The sequence below is a fragment of the Solanum tuberosum genome, unplaced genomic scaffold (assembly GCF_000226075.1).
Source record: "Solanum tuberosum cultivar DM 1-3 516 R44 unplaced genomic scaffold, SolTub_3.0 scf00189, whole genome shotgun sequence".
NCBI lineage: Eukaryota > Viridiplantae > Streptophyta > Magnoliopsida > Solanales > Solanaceae > Solanum > Solanum tuberosum.
Genome location: NW_006239113.1, coordinates 106808 through 120414, shown reverse-complemented (window position 1 = coordinate 120414; position 13607 = coordinate 106808). Strand labels below are relative to the sequence as shown.

General features: G+C 34.9%; 2 protein-coding genes across 2 annotated transcripts in view; one reads left to right on the top strand and one right to left on the bottom strand.

Moving 5' to 3' along the window:
- The first annotated feature begins 9136 nt into the window (after positions 1-9136).
- Positions 9137-10531, top strand: LOC102585291 (ubiquitin carboxyl-terminal hydrolase 12-like). The gene is made up of 4 exons (XM_015312118.1): positions 9137-9296; positions 9401-9677; positions 9809-9975; positions 10371-10531. The coding sequence occupies exons 1-4, from the start codon at positions 9137-9139 to the stop codon at positions 10529-10531; spliced, it is 765 nt and encodes a 254-aa protein (XP_015167604.1).
- A 915-nt stretch (positions 10532-11446) lies between these two features.
- Positions 11447-13607, bottom strand: part of LOC102590551 (tobamovirus multiplication protein 3) — a 12571-nt gene continuing 10410 nt past the window's right edge. Inside the window, exons 8-11 of the mRNA XM_006354952.2 lie at positions 13182-13245; positions 13037-13090; positions 12694-12771; positions 11447-12014 (exon numbers count right to left, since the gene is read on the bottom strand). Coding sequence (XP_006355014.1) covers positions 11922-12014; positions 12694-12771; positions 13037-13090; positions 13182-13245 — 289 coding nt within the window. The 3' untranslated portion in view covers positions 11447-11921. The remainder of the gene's footprint in view (positions 12015-12693; positions 12772-13036; positions 13091-13181; positions 13246-13607) is intronic.

Genomic DNA, 13607 nt, shown 5'->3' with positions numbered 1-13607 from the left:
TTTTTGCTAGTTGTTTTTAAAGAGGGGTAGAGATAGGGCAAAGAAGTACTGAGGAGACATGACACAATTTTACCTAGGACATGACCTTAGATAAGAGAATTTAGAAGTCACGAATTAGGATAGAAGGACAAAAGGTATTTGAGGGTTGTTTTACTCTCCTTGGTGGGTAGATAGTATTAGCATTATTCTTGTAGTTCCTTGTTCTTAGATTATGGTCTGTTACTTGCACTTTCTCCATTATTTGTTGTGCCTCATTCTACCTTTGTATTGTTTTTTTTAACTTCCTTGTTATATGTTACTTGAGCCAAAGGTCTTTCAGAAACCTCTTTATCCCCACGAGGTAGGGGCAAGGTCTTGGTATGCGTGGTCTACACTTTCTAGACTCTACTTGTGGAAAGATTGTTTAAAATTTCCTGATCTGTTCAGGAAAATGATAATTCATCCTGAGGGAGAGGGAGACGGAGATGGCCATATATCTGTTTACTTGGCCATTATTGAGAAAAGTGCTGTTTGGGAGGTGAATGCCTCATTTAGCTTCTTGATATTCGATCAAATTCACGACAACTATAATGTAATGAAAGGTATAGTCTTTTCTTTCACTCTATGACATTATTTTCCTCTTGACAGACGGTTACTTGTACATCGCCCAATTCTAGGACAAAATTTGTTTTGATGCAGGAATGGAGAGGCGTTTTCGCAATATCAAGAATGAATGGGGTTTCTCGAAATGTATCTCTCATAAAACATTCAAAGATCCATCTAATGGTTACCTTGGTAATGACAAATGTGTCTTTGGAGTTGATGTATATGTCATCAAGAACCAGGGAATAGGTGAATGTATGTTCTTATTGAATGGAACAAAGGTTTATAAGCACGAATGGAAGATTACTGAGTTCACAAAATTGAAAAAAAAAGTGTATTCTGAAGAGTTTACGGTTGGAGATTATAAATGGTATATTGTTCCTGCCATTTTTTATTATATGTATATTCTTATTTCTATGAGAAAAAACATTAAATCCCGTACTTGAAATATGCAGGAAACTTTCGTTATATCCTACAGGTGACATCCGACAAAATGGTAAGAACATCTCCGTCTTTCTTGAATCAGTTTGATGCTGAAGGATTTGATCGCCAAAAAAGAGTCCAGGCAAATTTTAGCATTTCTCTCAAAAACCAGATTGGTGATGAACATCACAAGAAGAGTGGTACTTCCTCTTGTTCCTTAATTTCCTGCAGGATTTGCTAAATTTTTTATATGAAAGAAAATGTTAAAAATTCTGATTGTGTTCATTTAGCGCAACTCTATAGCATGAAAAAAATGATGATTATACAGAATAGTTGTTGCTTGGATCAAAAACATTGAACTTAGTTGACATTGTCCTCTTACAGATAATATTGCAAATTGGTATTCAGCTGCTACAAAGGGATGGGGCTGGTCATCATTTATGCCATGTTGTGAATTGAATGATCCTAAAAAGGGCTTCCTTATTGAAGACTGTTGCATTGTGGAAGCTGAGGTTTCCGTTGTTCGTGTCGTTAATTGTTTAACATAATCTTTGTATTAAGACTTTAATGGGCTAGAATTCTTGAACTATGTTCTTTAATTTCGCTTGGAACGTCTTTCTGTTTCCTTTGGCTGCACATAATTGAGATTTTGTCATTTAAACTTTGATCATTTTACTGGTGCCATTAGTTGATTTTGTCATGCCATGTTAACTTGTTTAAGCTGTGTGTGTGGGGTTAAATATGCTACAAGTAAGGCTACCTCTGAATTCATCTAATGTTATGGTTGGCATTCTACTAGTTGAGTTTTCAGAATTGAGAAACTGTGGCAGGGGATGGGATGACCTGGATCGACTCGATTTCAGTAGGCCAGTTGTCCCAGCCCGGGTGATAACCGAGTTGGGTGATGGGATGGACAAGTGGAAAATCTCTGCTGGCCTGGCCTGACCCGGTTAGACCTGGTCTCGGTTCGATCCAGACTCATCAGCCCTGCCGAATGGCTAGTGGGCCTCAAAATGTCTCTTTTAACCTCTCCCCACTCTTCTAAATTTTTTTACATGCAATACATGGAAGGCTCTACCTACGGCATTTCCTACTCATACTTTTCATACAAAGAGAATGGGCAGCATGGAAAACTTGGAATGATTATAGAATGCTTACCGCCTTCAATTCGGTTTATTCTAAGTGGTCCATTGGGTAAGCAACGAAGGGAAGACGTCTATACCCATTGCCGTAGATAAAAAGGTTCTCTTTCTTACTTGTTTTAATCCCAAACTTTAAATAAAGCTACGAGAAAGGTCTTCTCGGAGAAAGGAGTTTCAAAACACAAAATGATCACGTGGGTCATTACATAAGCAATGAAAGGGTAGGGAGGAGACAATAAACTTTGTATGTCATTTATGAAACTTGTTTTTCCTACTTCCATTAAGGAAATCATTTTCTTTATTTTTTAGGAACTTGTTTTCTAGGGAAAATATTTTCTAAAAATTCTGTCCAACAGGATAAAATTGGAAGACTTAATACATAGCCAACCATTTAAACTTGTTAGAATATTTCATTTACACATTCAAACTAAGCCATGTTCTAATTGAACACCTCAACTTCTAATTAAGTATTCCAATTAGACACTTCAGATACAATTTTTGTATGTGTTCTCATTCGTTTGTTAGGTAATTAAGTTAACCACATAAAATATGTCATCTCCTTTAACTATACGAATCTAAGATGTCATATTTTATATGGTTAATTTAATCACCTAATAGACTAATGAAAACATGCACAAATGTTGTTTACAAAAATGTCTAATTGAAACACTTCATCAGGAATTGAGGTGTTTAATTGTGTTAATTATGGTATATTTAGATAGTGTAGATATAAAAGTATTTAAATATTGTATGATTAGATAGTGTAGATATGAGAGTATTTCCTAATCCTTTTAATTGGGCATATATATATATATATAAAACAGTTTATTGAGACAAGAAGTGATCATAAAAGTTAATCAGCAACAGAGCCATCAGAGGTAGTATTAGCTACAAAATTTGTCTGTCGCTAAATACTATTTTTTTTTTAAAAGTAGTTTATACATCATATGCAAATGTTAACTTTTTTTAAAAACTAAGAAAATATTGAAACTATTGAGAGAAAATTTACCCATAAACAAAACTCTCTAAAAGCTAAAATATTTACGGTAAAAATAAAACTCAAATAAGATTAAAAAATCATGATAAAACCATAACACATATTTATTACCGCTAAATATACCTATATAATCATATCTATGCTGTGAAAAGACGTATGAATAGATATATATTGAGATAAAAACAATTGAAGACCTCTTAATTGACTAGGAAAGCTAAGAAAAGGAGGAGTCCATTTGATTATTATTTATTTCATATAATAGTAATAAAATATTTCATTTTTATATATATTGCCATAAGGTTCAAGTAATTATCAACAGTTTGTTGACACAATAAAAGTTAATTATCAGCAACAAAGATATGGGAGGTAGGTATGTATCACATATTTTGCGATGTATTGTGTTGATTAGCTACAAAATTTGTTTGTCGCTAAATCCTGTTTTTTTTCTTTAGAAGTAAGCATGGAAAATATTACAAATTCATTACCAACACGTTACGTGTTGAAGATTGAATCATTTTCGTTGCTCTCAGAAAATGGTATTTGCAAGTTTGAATCAAATGAGTTCGAATCCGGTGGCTTCAATTGGTACTTATCTCATCATTAACTTTTTTTTTAAAATTGACTAGACTTTCAATTTCATTTTTTTGTCTATGTTTTTGCTAGTTGCTTTTAAAGTCGGGGTAGAGTTAGGCCAGATTAGACATGACATGACATAAGTTTCACTGAGGACATTATCTTAGGATAAGAGGATATGGAGGTCACGAATTACGGTAGAAGGGTAGAAGTTATTTGAGGGTTGTCTCGCTCTCCTATGGGGTAGGCTTGGTGGGTAGATAGTACTAACATTATTCGTGTAGTTTCTTGTTCTTTGATTAGTGCTACTACATGGGTTTTCTTATCACTACAAGAAAAAATGGAATGGGAATTTGTCGGCAATCCCTAGCGAATCCGTTGCTAAAACAGTCCTAGCTAATTGAATTTTCTAGTAATTTGTCACCAATTTATAGGTAAATGAGATTAGCATGGAATTTTTACCGTTTAGTACGAAATTATGTCTGTTGTTAATTCCTTGGTTTCTAGTAGTGAATGGTTTGTTTATCACATTGTTATGCTTTCTCCATTATTTGCAATGCATTGTTCGAGCTCGATATTGTCGTTTTTGAACTGTCTTGTTACGAGGTAGGGATAAGGCTTGAGTGCACTCTACCATTCTCAAACCCCACTTGCGGGAATTAATACACTAGGTATGTTGTTGGGCAGGTCATGACCTGGTCCGTTTTTAGCTCATTTCAGCCCAAGTAGCTTTTGGGTTGATTTTAGTCGAACCAATTTGTCAACTCAGCGCCCTTTTAAGCTCAATTTCAGTTCAAGCCACTCATTTGACACCCCAAACGCGTACCATAGATTGGTAAAGGAATACAATAAAGGGTAAGTTATAATGAACTATGAAGCTATGGTTCAGACAAGTAACTAACTTTACTTTCCTCTCGTTTTGTGGGTTTTCTTCTCTTATTTGTTTTCCGGTGAGAGGTCTGGAAAGCTGGACGCGTTGCTCATTGAGTAGAATTGTTATTAGTCCTCTGGCTATAGACTTGTTTCCATATTGTTCAAAATTTCCTAATTGAAGAACATGTGATAGGAAAATGATCATTCATCCTAACGGAGATGGAGATGGAACAGGCCATATATCTATATACCTGGCTGTTATTGGGGCAAGCTTGTTGGATTCTGTTTGCGAGGTGAATGCCTCATTTAGCTTCTTGATATTTAATCAAATTCATGACAACTTTACTGTAATGAAAGGTATTAAGACATTATTTTCCTCTTGACAGACATCTTTTGTGGCCCAAGTATAGGACTAAATTTGTTTTGATGCAGGAATGGAGAGGCGTTTTCGCAATATCAAGACTGAATGGGGTTTTTCGAAATGTATCTGTCATAAAACATTCAAAGATCCGTCTAATGGTTACCTTGTTGATGACAAATGTATCTTTGGAGTTGATGTCTATGTCATCAAGAATCAGCGAATAGGTGAATGTATGTCCTTATTGAAAGGCATCGAGCTTTATAAGAACGAATGGAAGATTACCAAGTTCACAAAATTGAAGAAAAGAGCGTACTATTCTGAGGAGTTTACTGTTGAGGGATATAAATGGTATATAGTTTATTTATGCCTTGAACTTACTTGTCCACTAAATTTTAACGCTGTAACTTTACGGGTACTTGATGTGTTTGGAATATGCAGGAAACTTTTGTTATATCCTACAGGTGATAGCAGACAGAATGGTCAGAATATCTCCATCTTTCTTGAATCAGTTGATGCTAAAGGATTTGATCGCCAAAAAAGTGTCAAAGCAAAGTTTAGCATTTCCGTCAAAAACCGGATTAGTGGTTATAAACATCACAAGAAGAGTGGTACTTTCTCTTGTTTCTTTTCCTCAATAAATAGTATATTATCTGCAGTCTGATTTCGAAGGGGATGAAAGCATGAAAGAAGGCACAAGAATATATATATCGTAAACAGCCTCTCTGCCTTCTCAAGATAGGGGTAAACCCCTGCACCCAGGGGCGGAGCCACGTAGGCTCCAAGGGTGTCCAATTGGACACCCTTCGTTGAAAAATTATACTAAATTTTGACTTTATATTGGTATATATAGAATTTGGACCCCCTGAAATATCAAAACGATGCGCAGTGGAGTTGGCAATAGCTTGTGCAATCCTACTCTTTGTCCCGGTTCGATTCCCTCCTCTACTAACTATTTTTTTTCAATTAAAATTGAATTATTTCCTTAAATTTTAATACCTTTTCCTTGTAGAATAAGATTTCCTTAAATTTAATATTTTTTCTTGTGGTTTTTTTTCAATTCCTTAAATTTTAATACATTTTCTTTATGGAATAAAATTTCCTTAAATTTTAATATTTTTCCCTTATGGAATAAGGTTTTCTTTCTCTATAAATAGGAGACTCATTTACCCAAATTATATCACAATATTATTAAGAATAAAATCTCAATAATTCTATCTCTGTTTTTTCTTCTCGTTCTCTTATTTTATATCAAAAATAACCAACTTAATATTTTAGTTTCAAGTTTCAATAGACATGAAGAATTATTATAATAGAGTACCAAAAAAAAGTTCGACTTCTCTAAGTCAACCAAATAAAGAAACAACGATAGATCAATTAGAGATGTTGTCACATTCTTCTCAAAAACAAAGCATTGATTTAAATACTCTGAAAATGACTTGCGAAATCGAATGGATGATGAGTTTTTAGACGGTTGTATAGTGCCTTATGTAGAAAAGAAAGTATTTCGTACTATTTCTAATGAGTCTATTATAAGAACGTTTCAGGATATGAAACCTCGTCGAGTACAATTGTAATAATATATTTGAATTATGTTTTCAATAGTAATTTATTTTCTTTATGTTAGTTTTGAATTATACACTTGTAATTCTATTAAAAATATTCCAATATTTAATTAAATATTGCTTAACTTGATTATTTGTTTTGGTAATTTAAATCATCGGTTTTTTTTAAAAAAAATTACTATTAAAAGTTTGGACACCCTTCATTAAATTCCTGGCTACGCCACTGCCTGCACCCCCACCCCCTTCTCCCTCAATTTGTTGGTTTCTACATCTGGTTATTTGACATTGTTCTCTTGTAGGTGGTGTAAATTGGTATTCAGCTACTGCATCCGGATGGGGCTGGTCATCATTTATGGGATGTTGTGAATTTAATGATCCTAAAAAGGGCTTTCTTATTGAAGACTGTTGCATTGTGGAAGCTGAGGTTTCTGTTGTTGGTGTTGTTAATTGTTTAACTTAATCTTCGGATTAAGACTTTAATGGGCTAGTAATCTTGAACTATGTTCTTTAATTTGGCCTCACATAATTGAGATTTTGCCATTTGAACTTTGATCATTTTACTGGTGCCATTAACTTGTTTAAGCTGTGTGTGGTTAAATATAATACAAGGCTCCCTCTAATGTTATGGTTGGCATTATATATACTGGTTGAGTTTTCAGAAATGAGAAACTGTGGTAGGGGATGGGATGGCCCGGCTCGGTTTAAGTAGGCCGGTTGTCCCAGCCCCGGTGATAACCGGGTTGGTTGATGGGGCAGACAAGTGGAAAATTCTCTTAGCCTAGCCTGGCCCGGTTGGACCTGGTCTCGGTTGGATCCACACTCATCAGCCCTGCCGAATGGCTAGTGGGCCTTAAAATGTCTCTTTTAGCCTCTCCCTACTCTTCTAAATTTTTTTACCCAACGAACGAATACAATACATGGGAGGTTCTACCTACGGCATTTTCTACTCCTACTTTTCATACAAAGAGAATGAGCAGCATGGAAAACTTGAAATGTTTACAGAATGCTTACCACTTTCAATTCAGTTTATTCTAAGTGGTCCATTGTGTAAGTAGTGAAGGGAAGAGGTATATACTCATTGTCGTAGCTAAAAGGGTTCTCTTTCTTTCTTGTTTTAATCCCAAACTTTAAATAAAGCTACGGGAAAGGTCTTCTCAGGGAAAGGAGTTTCAAATCACAATGTGGGTCGTTACATAAGCAACGAATGAGTGGGGAGGAGACAATAAACTTAGTATGTCACTTATGAAACTTGTTTTTCCTACTTCCATTAAGGAAATCATTTTCTTTATTTTTTAAGGAACTTGTTTTCTACGGAAAATGTTTATTGTCCAAACATGATAAATTGGAAGGCTTAATATATAGCCAGCCATTTAAACATGTTAGAATATTTCATTTACACGTTCGAACTAAGCCATGTTCCAATTGAACACCTCAACTCCTAATCAAGTATCCCCATTAGACACTTTAGATTCAATTTTTGTATGGGTTCTTATACGTTTGTTAGGTAATTAAGTTAACCACATAAAATATGTCATCTCCTTTAACTATACTCATCCGCCTCAAATAAGTCATAAAACTCCAAACGTTTTCTACTTGAGGTTGATGTGTATAATTAAAAAAATGTCATATTTTATATGATTAATTTAATCACATAATAAACTAATGAAAACACACACAAATATTTTTTACAAAAATGTCTAATTGAAACACTTTATCAGGAATTGAGGCGTTTAATTGTGTTAATTATGGTATATTTAGATAGTATAGATATGAAAATATTTATATATGGTATGATTAGATAGTCTAGATATGAGAATATTCCCTAATCCTTTTAATTAGGCAGTTAGAATATTATGCAATATTTTATTAGTTTCTTTACTTATTTATTTTATATACATATAACAAGAAGTGATCATAAAAGTTAATCAGCAAAAGAGACATGGGAGGTAGTATCAGCAACAGAGCCATGGGAGGTAGTATCAGCTACAAAATTTGTCTGTCGCTAAATCCTGTTTTTTTAAAAGTAGTTTATACATCATATGCAAAATGTAAACTTTTTTAAATTTCCATTTCAGAAGTAAACATGGAAAATATTACATATTCATTACCAAGACGTTACTTGTGGAAGATTGAATCATTTTCGTTGCTATCAGAAAATGGTCCTTCCAAATATGAATCAAATGAGTTCGAATCCAGTGGCTTCAATTGGTACTTGCTCATCATTATTGACTACACTTTCAATTTCATTTTTGCTTTAAAGACGGGGTAGAGTTAGGTCGAAGATTAGACAGGACAGGACATGATATGACGCAGCTTCATCGAGGACATGACTATAGATAGGAGAGTACTGAGTAGAAGGTATTTGAGGGTTGTCTCGCTCTTCTTAGATTATTGCTATTGCCTCTTGTTTCTTATGCTTCGATTATCACATTATTATTCTGCTATGTATGGTATGTTACATATGCCTTACTCCATTATTTGTTGTGCCTTGTTCTACCTCTGTATTGTCTTTTTCAAATTTTCTTGGTATATGTTACTTGAGCCAAGGTTCCTTCAGAAACAACCTCTCTATCTTCACGAGGCTGAAAAAAAGTTTAAAATTTCATGAACATGTGATAGGAAAATGATCATTTATCCTGATGGAGATGGAGATGGAGCAGGCCATATATCTGTATACTTGGCCATTATTGGGAAAACTTCCCTACATGCTGTTTGGGAGGTGAATGTCTCATTTAGTTTCTTGATATTCGATCAAATTCACGACAGCTATAATGTAATGAAAGGTATAATCTTTTCTTTCACTCTATGACATTATTTTCCTCTTGACAGATGGTTACTTTTACATCTTTCGTGGCCAAATTCTAGGACTAAATTTGTTTTGATGCAGGAATGGAGAGGCATTTTCGCAATATCAAGACTGAATGGGGATTTTCGAAATGTATCTCTCATAAAACATTCAAAGATCCCTCTAATGGTTACCTTGTTAATGACAAATGTGTCGTTGGAGTTGACGTATATGTCATCAAGAACCAGGGAATAGGTGAATGCATGTCCTTATTGAAAGGCACCAAGCTTTATAAGCATGAATGGAAGATTACTAAGTTCACAAAATTGAAGAAAAAAGTGTACTATTCTGAAGAGTTTATTGTTGATGGTTATAAATGGTATATATAATATGTTCATGCCCCTGTCTATCATATGTGTTCTTATTTCTTTGAGAAAATACGTTAAATCCCTCTTGAACTTACTTTAACACTGTAACTTTACGAGTACTTGATGTGTTTGGAATATGCAGGAAACTTTCATTATATCCTACAGGTGACAACAGACAAAATGGTAAGAACATCTCCGTCTTTCTTGAATCAGTTGATGCTAAAGGATTTAATCGCCAAAAAAGAGTCCAGGCAAAATTTGGCATTTCTCTCAAAAACCAGATTGGTGGTGAACATCACAAGAAGAGTGGTACTTTCTCTTGTTCCTTAATTTCCTGCAGGGTTTGTTAAATGTTTGATACGAAAGAAAATGTTTTCATTTATCGCAACTCTATAGCATGAAAAAATGATGATCATACAAAATAGTTGTTGTTTGCATCAAACATTGAACTTAGTTCTTTAATAAACTACTTTCAATCAGTACCAAATCAAACTCTCTAGAGTTGATTTGTTTGTTCTGATTTCGAAGGGGATGAAAACATGTAAAAAGTCACAAGAATATACACATACATACAATGGACAAAATGATGATATGTATATATATATATCGTAAACAGCCTCTCTGCGTTCTCATGATACCTTCCCCCTCAATTGGTTGGTTTCTACATCTGGTTTTTTGAATAATTTGACATTGTTCTGTTACAGGTAGTTCAAATTGGTATTCAGCTGCTACAAAGGGTTGGGGCTGGTCATCATTTATGTCATGTTGTGAATTCAATGATACTAAAAAGGGCTTTCTTATTGAAGACTGTTGCATTTTGGAAGCTGAGGTTTCTGTAGTTGGTGTTGTTAATTCTTTAACTTAAAAATCTTTGGATTAAGTCTTTAATGGGCTAGAATTCTTGAACTATGTTCTTTAATTTTGCTTCATACATCTCTCTGTTTCCTTTGGCTACACTAAATTGAGATCTTGCCATTTAAACTTTGATCATGTTACTGGTGCCATTAATTGATTTGTTGACTTGTTTAAGCTGTGCAGCATATACTATGAGTTCAGCCAAAGCACTTGATCTTATGAGGTGATCGCGCAGTCACAACCCAAAGTGAGTGTTATGCTCTGCGCGATCACCTCTAGCTCATGCATAAGTGCTGCATACCTGTCTGCCTTGTGACAAATATCACTGACCTGTCTAGCCCGTCTTGCGCGATTGCACCCAAACTGTATGATAGTGCAGGCCTTTCCTTCTTGTGAACCCCTGGTGTCCCAATCAAAACCAACCAAATAAGTCTTAAATAGTCAAATATAATTTGTACAAAGTTTTCAAACATGAAATTGAGCATTTTAACAAAAGTAAAAGGGGTTATCAAGGAGAATGGTTGTTAGAAATGCTGAAATGCAAGTGCACCAACCAGTACTCTTCATTAAAAGAGAGGTAGGTGTATGACTAGCAATTTATCTCTTTGGAGAAGACAATCATCTTCAAGGAACAGCCTTTCTTCGAAATTCTCTGAAGGGGTCGATCCTCTCATCCCGTTTGGCTACTATATAAGTGTTGACGTAGGCTCGCGAACCATACGTGGGCTATCTCGTACGGTTCTTCCTTCTGCGAATTTAATCTCACTGTAATATTCCAGGTACAATTCATAGCATCTACTTTGTTCTATGCATCATACTATTTTGCTCTTTGCTATGTATCACGTAGACATTGATTCTCTGTGTGTAACCAAGCACATCCTACGAGTGTTCCAAACTAGCACGCCACGAAATAAGACTTGAAATATGGGGGAAAAGAATACAACATAATATGGGGGAAAAGAATACAACAAAAATGTACCCAATGTAGTCCTACAAAGTGCGGGTTGGGGAGGGTAGAGTGTACATTGACATTTCCCCTACCTCAAAGGTGGAGAGATTGTTTCCAAAAGACCTTCCGACTCAAGGAAAAAAGAGATGGGGGGAAAGAATAATCAATTGAAATCTGAAACATACAAATATGAAGATAATTACACTAGAAATAACACAACTTCTTCCACAACTCTTGCTTCAAGACTACAAACAAATTACAGACATAACTAGTATCTGCAGAGAACAAACTATTTTTCCAAGAGTCCTGATGAACCATGCTCCACGTACAATATCTCACTATATGGTCTTTGCTTCAAACACTTCTAGGTAAGACGAGTATCGTAAAAGCCAACTCATCTGATACCCTGATCCCAGAGCTTGATTTCCATCATCCAATGCACACTGTTGTATCAGCGAATAGGGTGGTACTGTGTGATCCCTCGCTTTGGAGGCAACTTCCTCAAAATGAAAAGGACGAGCGAAGAAGGTAGAATCTCTACCAACTGCAAAGAGTTGACAGAAGTCTGGTCATCCTCAAAACATATAAACTTCTTTTTAAGCACTTAAAAATGTAAACAAAGGCCAAAAGTCCAAATCTCGAACACTCATGAGTCAAATTCCCATCAAAATGCACCTAAGCTAGGACACAAGGAATACAAATATGACTTTAAATTCAATACACACTCAACCCTCCTACATCCATTGTTTCACCAAGATGCTTTAAAAACAGCAACATACCCAATATAGTCTCAAGTGGGGTCTGGAAAGGGTAGAGTATAGACAGACCTTACCCCAACCTTGGCAGGCAGAGAGGTTGTTTCTGATAGAGGAAAGCAAAAAACACAACATTGATGAAGACATAAGCAGAAACAACATGACCAGGATGCTTTAAATTGGAGATTCGCAAACTAAAATACCATTGACATAAACAAGAACCTCTCAGCTCCTGACAAAGGAATTACTTAGGTAAAAAGGACCTGGGAAGAAGTTTTGACATATGAAAACAGGGTGTAGCATGCGACAAGCTGGTAAATCAAATCGTTTATCCAATTAAATTAAGATTTGGAGGTTGTCCCTTACACTTACTAACTGCAAATGTTGATCTTCTTCACTGGAACATAAAGAATAATGTGCGAGACAAAAGCAAGTTAACACTAAAGGTTCAGTGTTGTTAGAACTTACCAGATAGTATACAAAATTTAAAATTGGATGGTACAAAACATCAAGATCCGCAGCTTCATCAAATGCATTGAAACACATCTGCGATGCAAACGATAAGAGAAATAAGAGTAAGATGGATAGAACAAAGTTAGTTTCATTACCTTCTTAAAAACTTCAGTTGAAATCCTAGAAGTATAAACTAAGACTAATTTACAACAATATTTACAATATAAAAATACCATATAAGGAGAACCCACAGAGGTCAATCACACATCACAATGTGGATGGACTCCTTTGCAAGGCTTTTTGTGGTATGGTCATAATTCAGTTAAGAATAGTTTATTAACAAGAAATGTGGTCTTACCATAATGCATCTAATCAGGAAGCATGAAAAACATATTGTTGTCACATAACCAACCTGCAGATCCCAAAATATATATGTAGAGTTAGATGACATTAAACAAGAAGAACAGCAACTAATAATGAAAGATACATAGTGAGCGACATACTTCCTGTAGTTTCTTCTGTCTCCCCTTTGATTCTACAGGGAAACGCCGTAACATAAGGAAAAGCCTGCAAGAGGTGATGTAAGGTGAAGGAAAATTGTGATCATCAAATAGGTATCGACACATGACTTATCCACTTAACATGTTTTTTCACCTCAAACTATATTGAAGTGTGTAGAGAAAATGGTCAAAAGCCCCCCTAATCTATATCCGAATTTCCAACTACACACTTTAACTTTATGGGAGTCCTATCACCCACCTGAACTGTTTATAACTGTAATAATTACCTCCCTAAATGCTTAGTTGGCAATGTGAGTGTATTTCACTCTCTTTGAGAGAGTGAACATAAAAAACTATTACTAAAATTTTATTTTTAATATCTTTTTTTAATAAATATATGTATAATTATTTATTTTTCTAATTTATTTT